The 19,452-nt window shown below is 36.9% G+C and overlaps 1 protein-coding gene across 4 annotated transcripts in view; it reads left to right on the top strand.

The window, feature by feature from the left end:
* The window catches only part of LOC136032096 (uncharacterized), a 438,713-nt gene that overhangs the window by 35,855 nt on the left and 383,406 nt on the right, over positions 1-19,452 (top strand). For all 4 annotated transcript variants that reach the window (XM_065712239.1, XM_065712241.1, XM_065712240.1 and 1 more), the window contains exons 2-3: positions 9,241-9,403; positions 14,846-14,983. In XM_065712239.1, coding sequence (XP_065568311.1) covers positions 9,241-9,403; positions 14,846-14,983 — 301 coding nt within the window. The remainder of the gene's footprint in view (positions 1-9,240; positions 9,404-14,845; positions 14,984-19,452) is intronic.

The following is a 19,452-nucleotide window of genomic DNA, read 5'->3' as shown; positions in this document are numbered from 1 at the left end:
AAAGGGAACTAGAACTTTTAATTTCCAATCATTTGAGTCCCCTCCGAAGTGTACACAACCACCTGTTCCATAAAAACCTTAAATGCCCCAGGGCATAAGTTACAATCCTTCCCCCAGGTTCTGAGATGTTATGTTGACCCCTGAAGCTCTTGTTTTCTGATTGTTGGACTATTTCAAACCAAATGGCTATCTTAAAATTTTGATAAGATGCATTTGGGGAAAAGAGAGTGTGGGGGGTGGATACCCTCTAATTACTATTTAATTTTCCCTCCAATTACTATATAAGTTTCAATTTCTAATCAAATGAGCCCTCTATGAAGTTTATACAGCCACCTCTTAAATAAATACGTTATACCCCCCCCGGGCATAACTTACAATACTCGCCACCCCTGGGCTCAGGGGTGCTGTGTCGACCTCGGAGTTTTTGTTATTTGATGTTTGAACTATTTAAACAAAATGGCTGTCTTAAGATTTTGATTCGATGCATTTGGGGAAAAGGGACCTTGGGGGGGGGGTGGCTAATTGCCCTATAATCACTTTTGCCTCTTAAAAAGGGAACTAGAACTTCTGATTTTCAGTCGAATGAGCCCCTTCTGAAGCTTATATGATCATCCCCTCCATAAAAACCATATGTGCCCTTACAATGCTTTCCCCGGGCCTTGGGGGCTGTTTTGACCCCAGAGTTTTTGTTATCGGATCGTTGAACTATTTTCGACAAAATCGCTATCTCAAAATTTTTATCAGGTGCCTTTTAGGAAAAAGGGCAGGGGGGGGGGGGGTAGATGCCCTCTGATCACTTTGACTCTTAAAAATTTTTAATTTTCAATAGTCAATCGAATGAGCCCCCCTCCAAAGGAAGCGCCTAAAAAACATGAGAGCCTTATGGCCTTTACCATAGGCAACGCTGAAGCGCCTATAAAAAAAACATGAGAGCCTTATGGCCTTTACCATAGGCAACGCTATAGCGTTGTTTTTGGTAGTGTTTTTGGACCTACGTAATTTCTTTTGATTTACTTTTAAACACGCCTCAACTTTCCCTGAAAGTTTTATTTTAATACCCTATTCTTTGCTGATATGTTGTATCTGTGCCATTTCGACAACCTGGATGCAACTAAATTCTTTTGATTTAATAGTAGTAGCAGCAGTCCCAAGTAATTGCAGTTATAGTTACAAATAGCCACAGTTGCTCTTCCAACTAGCTGCAGTTGCAGTCACAGCAACCAACTCAAGTAGTTGCAAGTACTTAAAGTTGTTGTATGTAGCTGCAGATGCAAGCAGTTGTTGCCGCTGTAGTTGCAATCACAATTTCAAGTTGTGGCAGTCACCGTCAAAAGTAGTTGGAGTTGTAGTTGCAAGTTATCTGAGGTACGATTTGGTGCTGTGGCAAGTATTTGCACTCATAGCTAGATGCAGTTACAAGTTGTCACAGTTGTAAACTGTTGCAGTCATAAATGATTGCTTTAGCATAAGCACTAGTTGCAGTAGCTCTGAAAGATTTAGTTTAATACCATCAGCTGAACATAGGGTATTTTGATTTAGTTCAACATTCTATGAAAGTTCTGCCTTAATGGACATTGCCTTATTAATAGCAGCAGTAATAGTAATAGTTGTAGCAGTAGTAGTGGTATTAATAGAAGTAGTAGTATACCCTTTATGCCTTTTGGTTAGTTGAACATGTCCTGTAATTTTTTAATTAATGCTCTATGCTGCTCCTGAGTTATTGGTGATACACCCTTTTGACAACCTGCATGTACATAGTTTGTTTTGATTTAGTTTCCCTCACCAACTTTCCTCTCAACATTCCGCGACATTTTCACCTTAACACCTTTAGCCTTTGTACGAGTAGTCGTTACTTGACTAACAGTAGTAATAGTGTACACTTAAATTGTGTTATAATTTAGTTTTACATTTCCATAAACTTCAGCTTAATACCTATAGCTTTTCCTGGGATATTGCTGATATCTCCCTTTGACATCCCGTATGCACAGAGTGTGCTTTGGTTTAGTTCAGCTCTCCCTGACGTTTTCATCTTGGTATCCTTAGCCTTAGTAGTAGTAGCAGTAGTTGGAGTAGTGGGAGGAGATGAAGTACTAGCAGTAGTAATGTGCAAATAGCATGTTTTGGTTAGATCAGCATTTTCCTCAACATACCCTGTCAGTTTCTGTCAGTTTCATACTCTAAGCTTTGCTTGAACAATTGCGTATCGTCTCTTTTGGCAACCTTTATGCACATAATGTGTTTTGATGTACTTAAATGCTTTCCTTAATTTCCCCCGAAAGCTTCACCTTAATCCTGTGAGCCTTTTTGGAGACCATGGATCGAACTTGCCCCACCCCCTTTTCCAAATAATAAATCCTATATGTAAACAATTGGCAAAATACATAACTTACAGCCCCTGCCCCAAGGGATTGGGGGGGGATTGTGTCATTCCCAAAGGCATAGTTATTGGGTCTTTTAACTATATTGAACAAAATGGCCATCTCAAAATTTTGGTCAGATGTGTTCAGGGGGAGAGCAGCAGAAATGCCATAGGACGGGTGCTTGTAGCCATCCAATCACTTTTGACTCTTGAAAGGGCACTAGAACTTTCAATTTCCAATTGATTGAGCCCCCTTCCAAGTTTCTTCAACAACTCCCTTCATACGAAGTGGCTTGGTGAAAAGAGAAAAAAGTTAATACATTGAGCCCTCTTCACCCTTTACTTAGATGGTGTTATTGTGCTGCCTATGAAGTAAGATCTATCAAGAATTGTTAAAGCTACCTTAATAGAATCATAAAGACATAATTATCTTGTTCCTAAAAGTGTAGTGCTTTGATTTATTCGCTCCCCTATTGGAGAAATATATAGTCCACTCTGCATACTCAGGTGCAGTTTTAAAAAAGAAAAGTGTCAATTTTTATAGTGGGTTGTATATTTATCTATCAGGGGCTTGGGGTCTTGGTTAAGTAATAAAAAACACTTATTATTGAGATAACTGAGTATCTATGATTGACTTAAGTAGTTTTAAGAGACTTGGGTTACCATTATTTACTGGTAAGGGATAAGGAACATGGTGTCATTTGAAGGGTCCTTTGAAGGACTGCAAAGAAAATTTGTGAAGGGATTCATTAATATATTTGGAAAAAGAATAAAAAGATGTCATTAGTGGTGTGTTTTAGCTCAGTAAGTAAAATTACTCAGGATTACCGAGATAGAAATCAAATAGGAAAAAATTATACCATTATATTCTTCAATCAAATATGATGATTAAACTGCTGTTGCAGTTCCATCCCAGCCCCTTCCCCAACTAATAAGACCAGACGTTGCCATTTGCAATGTAAAAAGTTTGCATATTTTTTGAAATTACCACTATCTTTTGTGCTTTTTCTCCTCAAAAGTTGGTTCACGCTGGAATGTGATTTTGACAGCAGCAGTTGTGGTATTTAGAAAGAGCTTTGGATGGCAAATGTAACTGTATATTTTTTTTCCTATCTGATTTCTGCCCTATACTATAATTAAATAAAAAAAAACAAGTTTTTTTTAACTGAAAGTAAGGAGTGACATTAAAACTTAAAACGAACAGAAATTACTTCGTATATGAAAGGGGCTGCTTCCTCATCAACGCTCCGCTCTTTACGCTAAAGTTTGACTCTGTCTCTCAACTCTTCTTTTTAAAACAGTAAAAAACTTTAGCGTAAAGAGTGGGGCGTTAATGAGGAAGCAGCCCCTTTGATATACGAAGTAATTTCTGTTCGTTTTAAGTTTTAATGTCGCTCCTTACTTTCAGTTAAAAAAAACTTGTTTTTTTTTATTTAATTATAGTATAGGGCAGAAATCAGATAGGAAAAAAAAAATATACAATTACATTTGCCATCCAAAGCTCTTTCTAAATACCACAACTGCTGCTGTCAAAATCACATTCCAGCGTGAACCAACTTTTGAGGAGAAAAAGCACAAAAGATAGTGGTAATTTCAAAAAATATGCAAACTTTTTCGTAAAGAGTGGGGCGTTGATGAGGAAGCAGCCCCTTTGATTTACGAAGTAATTTCTGTTCGTTAATGTCGCTCCTTACTTTCAGTTAAAAAAACTTGTTTTTTTATTTAATTTCTGAATGTTTTTGAATCAATGCATGTTTTGATTTTGGCTCTCCGCACAGGAATAATTAAAACGAAATTTGTATATTTATTTTTTTTTGGCTAAATGGCTTTCTCATAGTTTTGATCGAATCATTTTGAGAAAAAAAGGAGCTGGTGAGGAAGCCTAGTTGCCCTCCGATTTTTGGTTACTTAGAAAGGCAACTAGAACTTTTAATTTTTTACGAATGTTTTTATTAGCAAAAGATACACGTAACTTATAAATTAGCTTAGGTAACGAACTTTTGTATTGTCATGTTTTCATTACATATATATAGGGGTTCACCTCCTCCCGTCAGTACCTCGCTCTTTACACTAAAGTTTAAATTTTGTCCCAATTCATTAAGAATGGCCCCTGAATCACAAAAGCCGTAGAATAAATAGTTGAAATTACTAAAAATACTTTGGCGTAAAGAGCGAGGTATTAGGAGGAGGTGAGACCCTCATATGCGTAATAATTTCTGTTCGTTTTAAGTTTTAATGTTGCTCCTTACTTCCAGTTGAAAAAACGTTTTCATTTTTATTTTTCCATTGTGTTTTTTTTTAATACTGCTAGAAAATCCTGCGCTCCCTCCAAGGAAATTTTCCTCCCCCATGACAAAATCCTCGATGGAAAGTTCCCCCAATATATCCCCCTCTTCTCAACACCTCCCCCAACCAAAATATCCCCCTGGAGTCGTCTGTACACTTCCCAATAACTATTACTATATGTAAGCACTGGTCCAAGTTTGTAACTTGTAGCCTCTCCCACGGGGACTGTGGGGGAGTAAGTCGTCCCCAAAGACATAGTTATAAGGTTTTTCGACTACGCTGAATAAAATGGCTATCTCAGAATTTTGATCTGTTGACTTAGGAAAAATAATTAGCGTGGGAGGGGGCCTAGGTGCCCTCCAATTTTTTTGGTCACTTAAAAAGGGACCATTTCTAGGACCATTGGGTCAATACGATCACCCCTGGGAAAAAAAAACAACAAACAAACAAATAAGTACGCATCCTTGATCTGCCTTCTGGCAAAAAATACAAAATTTCACATTTTTGTAGATAGGAGCTTGAAACTTCTACAATAAGGTTTTCTGATACGCTGAATCTGATGGTGTGATTTTCGTTAAGATTCTATGACTTTTAGGGGGTGTTTCCCCCTATTTTCTAAAAGAAGGCTAATTTTCTCAGGCTCTTAGCTTTTGATGAGTAAGACTAAACTTGATGAAACTTATATATTTAAAATCAGCATTAAAATGCGATCCTTTTGATTCAGCTATTGGTATAAAAATTCCATTTTTTAGAGTTTTGGTTACTATTGAGCCGGGTTGCTCCTTACTACAGTTCGTTACCACGAACTGTTTGATTGTACTCTTGTTTTGAGCCCAAAAGGGGGCTTCAAAATGTATGGTGACACATGGTTCCGTATGCTTTTTGGTAGGAAAATTAAAAAACAGGAATATACTGTACCTAAATTCCGCATCCAATACTCCTTTCATATACAATAATCGCTACTGTAGCAATTTTGCCCCAGGAAGTGATTATGCAGCAAGATCCCTTCTATGAAGGAAATATTATTATAACTAAATAGTTGGCTCGTTCAATTTCCCATTCAACACTATTCCTAAATATAATTTACCATCCATCAACAGTTGCACCCTCCCCCCTAAGGGGGCTAGATATACCCTTAGACTATATACAATACTTCTAAAGTAAATGCTAGGATAAAAAAAATTCCAACGTGGAGTGTCGAAAATAGGATTTATTGAAAATTTCTGCATATTATAAAGTAAGAATTCTATTGTTGTAGATTTTTCTTGTGAAGTTTTTTATATAGCCTAAGGCTCTATCTGGCCTCCCTAGGTGAAGGAGCAATTGACATGGCAATTTGCAGTGGACGTTCAAGGGGAATTGAATGGGGCTGCTCTTTTATTATCGTATCATTTCCTTCATAGAAAAATCTTCCTGCAGATTATTGCCCTAGACTATGTACAAAAGTTGACTAATCTCGTCAGCTTGTGTTATTTTTATGCTTATTTTTCATCGACACTTGTTTTGTAATGTCAAATGTAACCAGTTTGAAAAAAAGAAATCGGCATACTTTTGTTCATATTTTAGGGCTATATGTGGCCCCATTTTGTTCGGGAAGCGATGAGGCATAATTACAACAGCAGTGACTATTATATTTGGAAAAAAAGAAAAACAAAATGGTATGTTTTTTCTATCTGATATCTAGTTTTACTTGCAAAAAAAAGAAAGAATAACAAGGTGTCACCTGAAAGGTTCAAAATTGAATTTGCATTAGTGGTCATTAGTATATCAAACAGTTCGTGGTAACGAACTGTAGTAAGGAGCGACCCGGCTCAATAGTAACCAAAACTCTAAAAAATGGAATTTTGGTACCAATAGCTACATCAAAAGAATCGCATTTTAATGCTGATTTTAAATATATAAGTTTCATCAAGTTTAATCTTACCCATCATGCATTTGGGGAAAAAGAGCACGGGGAGGAGGGCTAGTTGCCATCCAATCACTTTTGACCTTTAAAAAGGGAACTAGAAATTTCAATATCTAATCATTTTATCCACCTCCGAATTTTATGTGACCACCCCTTCTATATAAATCTTATATGCCCCTGGAGCACAACTTACAACGCTCTCCTCAAGTTTAGTTTTACCCATCAAAAGTTACGAGCCTGAGAAAATTTACCTTATTTTAGAAAATAGGGGGAAACACCCCCTAAAAGTCATAGAATCTTAACGAAAATCACACCGTCAGATTCAGCGCATCAGAGAACCCTACTGTAGAAGTTTCGAGCTCCTATCTACAAAAATGTGAAATGTTAGATTTTTTGCCAGAAGGCAGATCACGGATGCGTGTTTATTTGTTTGTTTGTTTCTTTTTGTTTTTTTTTCCCAGGGGTGATCGTATCGACCCAGTTGTCCTAGAATGTTGCGAGAGGGCTCATTCTAACGGAAATGGAAAGTTCTAGTGCCCCTTTTAAGTGACCAAAAAAATTGGAGGGCACCTAGGCCTCCTCCCACGCTAATTATTTTCCCAAAGTCAACGGATCAAAATTCTGAGATAGCCATTTTATTCAGCGTAGTCGAAAAACCTTATAACTATGTGTTTGGGGACGACTTACTCCCCCTAAGTCCCCGTGGGAGGGGTTACAAGTTCAAAACTTTGACCAGTGCCTTCATATAGTAATGGTTATTGGGAAGTGTACAGGCGTTTTCAGGAGGATTTTCTGGTTGGAGGCAGGGGTTGAGAAGAGGGAGATATGCTGGGGGAACTTTCCATCGAGGGGGGAATTCGTCATGGGGGAAGAAAATTTCCATGAAGGAAGCGCAGGATTTACTAGCATTACTTAAAAAAAACAATGAAAAAATAAATATGAAAATTTTTTTTTTCAGCTGGAAGTAAGCAGCAGCATTAAAACTTAAAACGAACAGAAATTATTAACCATATGAGGGACTCACCTCCTCCTAATACCTCGCTGTTTACGCTAAAGCATTTTTAGCAATTTCAACTATTTATTCTGCGGCTTTTGTGATTCAGGGGTCATTCTTAATGAATTGGGACATAATTTAAGCTTTAGTGTAAAGAGCGAGGTACTGACGAGGGGGCGAACCCCCTCATATATGTAATAAAAACATGAGAATACAGAAGTTTTTTACGTAAGGTAATTTATAAGTTACATATATCTTTTACTTATAAAAAGATTCGTAAAAAATTAAAAGTTCTAGCTGCCTTTCTAATTAACCGAAAATTGGAGGGCAACTAGGCATCCTCCCCCGCTCTTTTTTTCTCAAAATCATTCGATCAAAATTATGAGAAAGCCATTTAGCCAAAAAAAATAAATATACAAATTTCGTTTTAATTATTCCTCTGCGGAGAGCCAAAATCAAAACATGCATTGATTCAAAAACGTTCAGAAATTAAATAAAAAAACAAGTTTTTAAATGAAAGTAAGGAGCGACATTAAAACTTAAAACGAACAGAAATTACTCCGTATATGAAAGGGGCTTTTCCTTCTCAACGCCCCGCTCTTTGCGCTAAAGTTTTTTACTGTTTTAAAATGTAGAGTTAAGAGAAAGAGTCAAACTTTAGCGTAAAGAGCGGGGCGTTGAGAAGGAAAAGCCCCTTTCATATACGGAGTAATTTCTGTTCGTTTTAAGTTTTAATGTCGCTCCTTACTTTCATCTAAAAAAACTTGTTTTTGTTTTATTTAATTTGGAACAAGAGCTAGAAGATGCAATGCATAGTATGTTCATCTTTTACCTAGCAAAATAACCTAAGAATGGACAATCAACAGAATTACCAAATAAATCTCTCCTGAATAGACCTAGATGTATAGCTTGAATTAGGAGCCTAGCTGGTATTATCTTGGGCCACAAAGTATTGCTTTTTGTTCTCATCTTTGTGTAATATTTAAGGTTCGGCTCTAGATTGAGTACTAGAATAACACAATTCTTGTTTCACTGCATTCATAAAATTTCTGGTTGTTCCATTTGCTTCCGGTTTGACTGCATCCCAGCAGATGCTTCCAAAATTTCTCCCAGGAAGGGTGAGGGGTAGGGTAGGAGAGAGCAATTACAACAGGATTTCTGTTGGTATTTTTATATAGTTTTGGAGGTTTAGTATGAATACAAGTAAAACCATGAATGCTTGAACTGCTGCTGGTTTTCCCCTTTTTCTGTAAGGACTTAGTGTCAGGTGGGTCTTTGAATCTGTCATTTACATGGCAATGTTTCTTTTTGCTTCTTAGGGGTGTAAAGATAGTGTATCATTAAGGCATATCTTGACATATACTCTTGGCTTCAAATCTGTGGGAGAATTCCCTCTCGTATGTCTAAGTAGCCAGCACCCTAAAATCAAGGAATCATTGTCCAAAAAGGAGCTTGTCAAGGTACATTTCTGGGCCTGGGCATATCTCTCATAGAATTGCTGCTGTGTATACAATCATTGTTACTACAAAATTGCATTTCAATTATTTCAACATCTTTTTCCGCGGTGGCCATGAGAAAGCTGCAACTCTGTTAAATAAAAAAACATAATAGAAAGGTTTCAAGTCTTCTTTGTTTGCAGTGTTCACTTTTTCTGTTTTCAAGCTTTTTCTTAGTCATCTAACACTATTTTGTTAGTTCTAGAAGATTTTCAAGTTTTGTTGTTGATGACAACGTGGCCAAAGCACTGGAAAATCGCCAACCGGTTGTGGCCCTAGAATCAACAATCATCACTCATGGCATGCCTTTTCCAATAAACATAGAAACAGCCAAATTGGTAGAGGAAAATGTTCGGCTTCAGGTTTGTCGAAACTTTATCGAATTTAGAGCCGCTAAAATGTCAGTGATTTCGAGTTTTGCTTCTTTATTGAACAAAAAAAACCTGTTTATCCCCCCCCCTGTTGATCCTACAAAGGAGCCAAATTCTGTCATACCTTGAAATACGTCCGACCAATATCTTTTAAACTGGAGAAAGAACAATCGAGAGGAAAAGGTTTCTTGTACATCATGCAAGTTTACCTTATTTTGGGTGTTCTTAGTTAATTCTATGGTACAAGTTTAAAATAAAGTTTCCTTTTTATGTTTTTTTTTTTTTTTTTTTTTTTTTTTTTTTTTTTTAAGGGGATATGTACTAAAGGCTGTCTTGGTATGATATCAGAAAGCCTTTCTCTGTCCCGGTGGTTCCAAGATTATCTTTATATAGTATCAAGATTAAATATGTTGTCTATTTACTCAATATATTTACAGACATATAAACTAAGACTTATTTCTTTTCTTTGATGTTGAAGTAATTATGAAAAATCTGGGACAACGTTTGTTTTCCTCTTAGTGCTTGAAAAATTTCTAATTTAAGGACCTAAGATTTTCTGCTTAAGACGCTTGGTACAAAATTTTAGGCTTTCTTTTCGAGCTCAAGTCGAAAGAAAGTATTTTTTTTTTTACTAGGAATTCTAAAATTTAGGAATATATCAAACCTTACCCTGTCACATTAGCTAACTGTGGCTCGGGGCCAATGCTAAAAATTCAAACGACTATAGAATAGAAAGATCTCATTCGCAGAATGATCCCAGCACCAAATGATGTGTTTACACTTACCAGTTTCAAAGGACTTCTGGATACCAAGGGCTCAGTAAGAAAAATTCAGTCAAAGGATCAGCTAGATTCAAAAATAAGTACTTAGTATATTTAGACTAAGTATAAAGATCCTCGGGGTGCTAGGAGCCAGACAAGTGCTGGCACTTTCTATGCAAATGCATCGACATCCATAAATAAAGAAATGCAAGTGATACGCAGATCATTTAGAGATGGAATAGAATTACATTTTCAACACTGATCACTTATATACAGGATTAAGTATTTACTTAAAATTTTTCGCATTCACTCAGCCTCCCTGTTGCATGGAGCTAGATGCTCCTTTTCTTACTTAGACCTATATTGGTCATGGGAATAGCAATTTGTAATAATATTTGTCCATGACAACGTGTCTGATCTGCTACCACATTGACCAAAGTTGCCCCGGGGCTTCAGATCAGCCTCAAATTTGGCTAGATAGATATTGCATTGGATCACAAGAAAATAAAAATTTTCTCAGGTTCAACATATGCCCACTATTTTGGGATTTTATCGCCAAAATTCATTCCCTTGCTTACATTAGTCACACAATAAGGATTAAGAGCTTGTACAACCAAGTTTTAACCAAAATTTCACCAAAAAGGAAAATCCTTTTAATGGCATTGCACCAGGTGTTAATTCACAAAATTTAGGGAAGGGAGGGACAAGATCCATTGTTCAAAATCTAGAGGTGAGAAATTTTGTTATTTTGATTTTTTCCCCCCAAGAGAATATTTCTGAAAGTTATAAAAACAAACGATCAAAATAGCCTCATACATCCACTCCCTGTAACACACTGAATTCATTTTTCCTTTTCTAAGAAAAGAATTTCTGATCCTAAAAATATGGAATATATTTGGCAGAGTAAACTCAAAGATCCCTCTAAGATCTTTTTATAAAAATTCAAGGAAACCTTGGCTAGTAAATTTTATATTCGATATTACTTACAAGGCGTATTGTATGTTTTCTGTAATGTGCTTAGGAAGCCAATATCACGCTAGCCTGTAGTTTCGTTTTCGTTTTGCCTAGTCTTATAGAACGCCAGCACTTGCACATAAACACGATAATGTCTCAAAATCTATATTTTATTCTTATTCCCATTGAAAAAAAATATTTCAGTGGATTAGAATTATTAATGCTTAAAGATAGTAGAGATAGTTACGACTCATAGATGAGCGAAACATATTGTGTGCATGGAAATGAGTTGAAAATTTTGCTTTAGTTATTCCGCAAAATGGAAAAACCAATACCTGGAAGGCAAAAGCAATGACTTTGATATCAGAGTCATCTATATCCATTGATGAGCAACAAATCCTGTAGTGTCTCTATATAATATGTTTAGAACTTTCAGACTTGTATTTACTCTTGGAATCTAAATTGGTTTATAATACCACAATGGCAACCCCACCGACCGTAGTCGATATTTTATAGGGTGGCTGTAGCTACTCGCATCAGAAAAAGGTAGATTTGAGTGTTTTATCCCTCTCACCGTCTGTAAGATTTACCAAAATTTATGAATGTTTATATACCTTTTCCGAGGAGGAGTCAACCCTGCGAAAACATTTCAGAGAAAGGACTATTGCTGGTAAAATTATTCGCTTTCATCGGTTCAATGTCTTATTTCTTATGAACATTATGTAATTTTGCATGCATTTTTGTATTCGATTGAGGTTTGGGGGAGGGGGGCTTACTAATACCTGGTTTTAGTAGCCAGGAATCTTTCGTTCTAATTTATTTCCAGTCACTTCAAACTTGTTAATTGTTTGTTGATTATCAATACTTTGTTGTTGATTGGTTATCTTTAGTTTTGCTCTGCTATCGAAAATTCTCAAAATTGGTCACATTCACCAGGCTTATCAATATTACAACGTCATGTCATTTTGACAGTATTTCATTGCAGATAGACTGACAGTAAGTGTCAAAATATGACAGGATTCCCTAATTTTGACAGTTTTGCTGCCACTTGTTGACGAAACTTAGGGTAGTAAGTGAGCAACGTGGTTAACTCTTGTCAGTCCCCGGGCGGTATCCAGGACTTTGTTCTAGGGAGGAGGACGTATTTCTTAATTAAGAGGGGATTAAAAAAAAACTTTAAAAAAACGCCTCAAAAATTGGTTTATATGCATCTTTGTTTCGTTTTCACGAGTCGGACAAACATTTCGGGGGGGGGGGGGGGGGTTCACAGAACAAGAGTTATAGTACCTAAACTTCTGGACTCAGCCCTTAAATCACTGACTTCTGGAACCAGACAATTCTTTGGGGAGCATCGTTGACACTATTATCCCTTTATTTCTGTAGTTTAGTTGTTGGAAGGAGTCCGGTCGAATTGGGAAAAAATCACAATGAAAGGAGGCACAGTTGTCCATGATATCAGAATACACTTGTGAGATCAAAAATTTTTTTTTGTAGAACGTGAAAGCATGACACACTCATTTTTTGGGATGATCTACTTCACATCAAAGATCCCCAGAGCAAACATAGACTTAGATCTACGCTTCATCCTTTTGCTCTACAGCTGAATTGTAAGAGCAAAGAGACAATTTCCGAGTTGGCCAACATAAAAACCGAGCTCAGGAGCCGCCTGGATGCTGCAATCGTTAATGCTTTCATGCATGCGGAGCAACTTGTGCACCAGTCTTAGACTTTACGCATTCATGGGCAGTATAAATGGATAGTTCAACCAGCTTTTCATATCATTTGAAAAAAAAATATATCTGAAGGAATAGCACCATAAAGAAGTCGTTGAAAGATCAGCTTTTATCGATTCTTCGGATGGTGACTAGGTGGTGGTGTTTGTAACTGTTATTGCACTTGTATAGATCTTAGCCATGACTTTTCTAAACAATATCTGATGACTGTTCTTTGATTTATCTTTTCTGTTTTTTCTAAAGCAAATATAGGTCATTTGTTCATTACAGCTTGTTCTGGTTGAAGCTGGCCGATTTCGTATTTTTTAGGCAACTCTATTTTTCACTGAGACTCGAAAAAGCAAGGAAAAGCAAGTCAGACGATTGAATACCTGTCTTCATTGACATGACACTTATCCGGCTTCACTTTAAAAAGTAAAATGAAAACATGGCCTAACAGACCCGTCACCGCAACAATACTTTTCAAAGATAGTTTTCGCGATTTCTTTTGATCACGATTCTCTTAAAATCATGGTTTTCCTCAAAAAAGTAAATTCGTTTTATGGAATGAGAGACACTGTTAAATTGCGGAAATACTACTTTTGCATCCCGCAAGAAAGAGAACCGATAGATGACTTCTTTATCTTGTCCTCGTTTTCTTCATTCTTCGCGATTTTATGATTTATCTTGAAATTTCACTGAAAAACTTACCTTCTGGTAATTTGCCCTTCCCATGGGGCGTGAATGTAGCCGCAAATTTTAGGATCTAGTATAAATATTGTCTGCACTAATGAGTCCGTTTGGACCCTATGGTAAGATAGAGGACATTCATAAATCTTAACAAAGTTCCAACGTCCTTAAAATATCACAAAGAATATCCTCTACATTGCAACAGGAGTGATTAAAATCCACTAAAGTAGTATCAGAGCTCTGATATAACAGGTCGCTACAGATGATGAACGTTGAGTCGCTTGGATTCAACTGTAGCCTAACCGCGTTAAACTACAGTTGAACGTCTGAAAAATTGTTGACAGACCAGCAAGCTAGATGATACGATTTTGGCTCCAAATCTGACAGGTTAGATAAACGAATTTTGGCAACTCTGTATATTATACCACCCGTTGTTAGTTTCTAATTTTTTTTTTTGGTTTCACAGTATTGTATGACATCTAACCCCACTACGCTTATATATGGAAAATATTCTTATTTGTTGAATGGAAAAGTAAAAATATGTGCAAGAACGGGTTCTTGCCGAATCCTTGGCAAGATACGAATCTTGGATTTCCAAGATTCGTATAGAGAAAAAAGGGATAGAATGTATTAATTTCGTGTTATAGACCCATGTCTCCCAAGAAAATCAGTAATATCTGTACTACTTAGACTTTTACCTGTGTTTCTCCATGGATGGACAAAAATCGTTTATCTAGAAAGTCATGAGCATTGGGCTTAGCACCAACATTTCGCCTATAAAGAGGACTCCTCTGTTCATTTCTGACTTCTGAATTTTGAAGCTTGAAAATGTGGCATGAAATATGAACCCTTATTCCATTTCCAGATTTACATAAAATGCAATGGATTTATACTTTGAAATAAGATTAAGGCAAAGTTTCAACAAGAAATGAAGCAAACAATACAGGCGTATTCTTTGGAATTCGTTTTTCTTGATAATTGCACAACTTTCATACAAATTTTTGGAGACTTATACGGGGCTTGACCGCAGGGTGAATACATAAATTTTTAACGTAAAGTACATTCAGAAATATTTCTTTAGAAAAAACTATCAAATGTAAACTTATGAATAGCTTATGTGAATTGAAGAGTAATGAGTGTGATTGCAATCTTAGTAAAGGAAAAAAACACACAACGATATTTTGGTGAGAGTAATCTTTTATTTAGATATTATTACATTCTAGTTCTCTTTAAAGCTAATAAAAATAATGGAAAAGCATCAACATTAAAAAGAAAAAAGTATCTGGCGATTTCAAATTAAGATCCACTTTTTTCAGGGAGCTATACCAGCAACTATTGCTGTATTAAATGGAAAAATTCATATTGGTTTATCAGATGAAAAGCTAAGCGACTTGGCAGCAGCTTCTGACCTTGTTAAGGTTTCAAGGAGAGATTTGCCCTATGTCTTAGGCAAGGTAATACTCTTTAAACTTTACATATTTTTGGACGTTGTAGGTAATTTTAAATCTGAAAAAGTCCCCTGCAGTGCTAAATTGGCTTTTGGAATGGCAACATGTTTCCCCCAGTAAAAACCAATGTAAAAGCCAGAATTCGAAAGATTTGATAGCGCTGAATGCCTAGAAATACATGGACCGGTAGATTCCATTCGCCATGAGATCTTTTTCCATAGTTCAGTTTACCATAATCTGTTGCCATGCCCTTTAATGTAAAGATCTAAAATTCAGTGTCCTTGAGATATAAAACTTTGACAATATACCGTTATAGAATACTAATACTTTATATAAAAACTTGTATTTATTGCCCATTGGCGTTATGAAAGTTTGTATTTTCTATTACCACCATGACACCCAAGACAAACATGAAACTTTTAGAAGAAGTTTGGCCTGCGAAATTGAGAAAATTTCAGTTTTTATTAAATTTGATATTTTGTCATGGGAAAACTTATGTTCCTTATTTTTTTTTAATACGTTCATTCGGACTCGAACACTGTTTGAAATTTAATTCATGTAGAGAAAAGGACGAGAAAGAAAAAAAAAATGATAAAAAAAGAAGAAAATGGAGGAAGTGAACGAATTAGAAAGAAGAAGAGAGAGAGAGAGAGAGAGAGAGAGAGAGAGAGAGAGAGAGAGAGAGAGAGAGAGAGAGAGGAGAGAGAGAGAGAGAGAGAGAGAGAGAGAGAGAGAGAGAGAGAGAGAGAGAGAGAGAGAGAGAGAGAGAGAGAGAGAGGAGAGAGAGAGAGGACGAGAGAGAGAGAGAGAGAGAGAGAGAGAGAGAGAGAGAGAGAGAGAGAGAGAGAGAGAGAGAGAGAGAGGAGAGAGAGAGCACGCACATCCCAAAGATATCTGATCAAAACTTCCGAATAGCTTTCTAGTTCAAAACGGTCGAAAGGTCGAATAATTATGTCTCTGGGAATCCCCCTAGGATCCATCCACTAGAGCAAGGGCTGTAGGCTCTGAAAGTTGCACATTGTTGATATAGAAGATTTGTTGTGGGAAAAAATAACATGTTCGATTCTGGGCCTCCAAAAACGCTTAGGGTGTTAAGGTGAAACTTTGAGGAGATTGAAGAGTAACCGAAGGACAACCAGTCCCCTCGCTTGTTTTAGAAGCCCTCCTCAACACTATTAGAAACTCTGGAAAACCATTCGTTCCCGATAGTCGAAATGTCTAATGTTTAGGCTTCCGAGCGTGTCTTGCCCTCAGAGTCCCCGAGACATGGAATGTAAATCATGAGATTGTCCCATTTTGTGGGTACAGGATTTATCGTTGGGAAAGGGGGAAATATTTGATCCTGGGTGTTTCCTAAGAGACCAAGGGTATTCGGGTAAAATTTTAGGAATATTGAGAGGGAATGTTGAAGCAAATGAAAAGACACTATGTGCATCCAGATTATCAAAAAGGAGTATCAAATATCTTAGGAACGGTTAAAGGTACTTGAAAGTGTCCGGCTTGCTACTACTGCTACTGCTACTCGGTCTGCAACTGCGACAATTTCGATTACGTCTACTTGCAACTGTGACTAATATTATTTGCAGTGGTGGCTTCTTGCAACTGCTACTACTTGCGACTACTTGTGACTGCTACTACTCGTGACTGTGACTATAGCTACTTGGGACTGCGGCTACTTTTACTGCTTTTACTACTATGGGACAGCCCGCTCTTCCCAACTTGGTCTATTTACAGGTCTCCTCCCCAATACTGATCGAAATTTTGGAAAAATATTTTATTCAAAATAGTCAAAAGGTCTAATAAATATATCCCCGAAGATGCCAAGCCCCCCACAATCCAGGGATAAGGATTATAAATTCTGCAATTTGCCCATTGTTTACTTAGACGATATATCATTACTACTTGAGACTGCAAGTATAATAATGGTAGATGGTAACAAGCCTACCTGAGCTATGGATGTCGGGCCTTGATTTTATTTAAGCCATAATTTTGACGGAACCTGTGCTTGTCATCATAAGGTTCAAATTCAAATCTCTTGCCAGACTATAAAATCACTAAATAAAATAAAACTCAAATCACTGAAAAACACTGGTAATGAGTTGAATCTGGAATTATTGTTCTGACATGGCCAGAATTTTTGGTGGTGGCGTTGATGGCTGCTATCATAGTAGATCTTAAGAAGCTCGGGCCTTTAAGAGGAGGTTGGGGATTTTGGCGAGTTTTCAGTTTATGGGTAATAGACTTCCGAATTTCGCTAATGCAGAACTCACTATTGTTTGTTTTTAGCAATTTCCAGAGCTGCTCTGATTTTCTGCTTTAACAATTATGGAACAATGGCAATAAATTGGGCCTGGTCGAACTTAATGGAGTGACAAGGGTTTTCAAAAATATGATGGGCCTGTGCAGAAAGACTATCTTCCTGCTTAAGCTTTGTCTTTTTAAGGCAGGCAACAGTAGGATCAACATGTTCTTTTAATCGGTGATGTAAAGATCTCATGGTACGACCTATATAGTTATCACCGCAACTGCAAGGAATCTCATATACCTCTAGTGGATCTGAAGTAATATTATCCTTGCCTTTGTTAAAGAAGGAGCAGATAGTCATTCCAGAAGGAAAAAACACCTTATAGCCAAACTTAGCGAGTTTGGAGCTTAAATTGTCAGTAATGCCCTTAATATAAAGTAATGAAAAAAGGGTTTATTTTCTTCACTCTTAGGGGCAGTGCTCTTGGTTTTTGTGCTCATCATTCTCCTGGAAATAACCTTATCAATGACATGTTGGTGGTGTCCATCACCTATAAGAACATCTTTTATATGATTAAGTTCAGCCTTCAGCTCAAAATCAAAGGAACACACTACAGACGCTGTATCAACCAACAAATAGACTACAGATTTTTTTGCTATGTGTTGGCTATAGGAGTCATATCTCAGATATCTGTCACTATGAACTGGCTTTTTGTATACACTCAAGTCAAAAACTAGTTTTCCGTTTGGTAATGAGAACATCTAAGAAGGGTAAATTGTGGTTAGTTTCAAGTTCAGTGGTGAATATTATATCTGGATCCTGCTGGTTAAAAATATAGAGAAAGGATCTTATTTTGTCTCCTGTCTCGTTCCAAATTATTAAGCAATCATCTGCATATTTCATGTAGAGTTGAATATCCTTGAAGTCCTGCTTGAAGATCTTATTTTCAATATACTGTAGAAAAACCTCACTGAGAACTGGTGCCAAGGCTGATCCCGTCGGTATGTCCCAATTGTGTTTATAAGTCTGTTACCTGAAAGTGAAGTAAGCATTGCTCAGACACGAGGACGTGAGAATAGTGATGTTTGTTGTGTCAAAGCTAGTCAGTTCTTTCCAGGAATCATGATTTCCTAAAGCTGATTGTAAAGCTGATATAAATCGGGGCAAGGGTATGCTGGTAAACAAAGATACAACATCAAAAGTGCACATTGTGGTATTCTCCAAGATGTTGATGCCTTTTAGCCTTTCAACTACTTCTTTGGTATTTCTTATTGTGTGTTTGCTGCTGAGAGTTATGGATCTTAAAATACTTGCCAAGTACCTTTCCAACTTTTGTGTAGCCTAACCTACTGTTGGAACAATTGGTCTAAGGGGTATATCTGGTTTGTGAATTTTGGTGCACCACAAAATCCATGAATATTATAACAAGGATAAGATTATATACAACAAGGATAAGATTACTTGAGATCCACCAGGTATATGAGATTCCTTACAGTTGCGGTGATACGTATACAGATCTTACCGTGATATCTCTACATCACCGATTAAAAGAACGTGCAGATTCCATTGATGTTTGCATTAAAAAGACAAAACTTAATAAGGACAGTTTTTCAGCACTGGCCCGTCATATTTTTGAAGCCAGGACAAACTTGTTGCTATTGTTCTATAATTCCTGAAGCAGAAAATCAGAGAAGCTCTGGAAATTACTAAAAACCAACCAGCCATCAGTAAAGACAATGGTGATTTTTGCATTAGCGAAATTTGGAAACCCATTTCCCATAGACTGAAATCTCGCAAAAAACTCCCCCCCTATACGTCCGACCTTCTTAAGATCTACTAGGAAAGCGGCCATCAACGCCTCCACCAAAGTTCTGGCCATGTCACAACAATAATTCCAGGTTCGGCTCATCAGTTAACTAAATCAAAATACAGCTAGGTGTATCCCGGATGTCGAAAGGCCTATCTGAAACATCTCAGGATCGGGTTATAGTATTTAGCTGAAACTTTCAGAGGATGCTGGACTAAAACAAAGAATACTGTGTACATCCAATTGTTAATATAGTATGTACAATGTCTCAGGAACAGTTAAGGCTATTAAGCAGACATTTTAAGAGAATGTTGAAGGGGATGTTGCACTCGACTAAAAGACCATAGGCATCTCGGTTGTCTACAATATATCTTAGGAACGGCTAATATCATTTAGTTGTAACTTTCAGGCAATTTTGAGGGG

Source organism: Artemia franciscana, chromosome 10 (genome assembly GCF_032884065.1).
Source record: "Artemia franciscana chromosome 10, ASM3288406v1, whole genome shotgun sequence".
In the NCBI taxonomy this organism is placed as follows: domain Eukaryota; kingdom Metazoa; phylum Arthropoda; class Branchiopoda; order Anostraca; family Artemiidae; genus Artemia; species Artemia franciscana.
The sequence above is the reverse complement of the archived record's forward strand: the minus strand, read 5'-3'. Positions and strand labels throughout refer to the sequence as shown.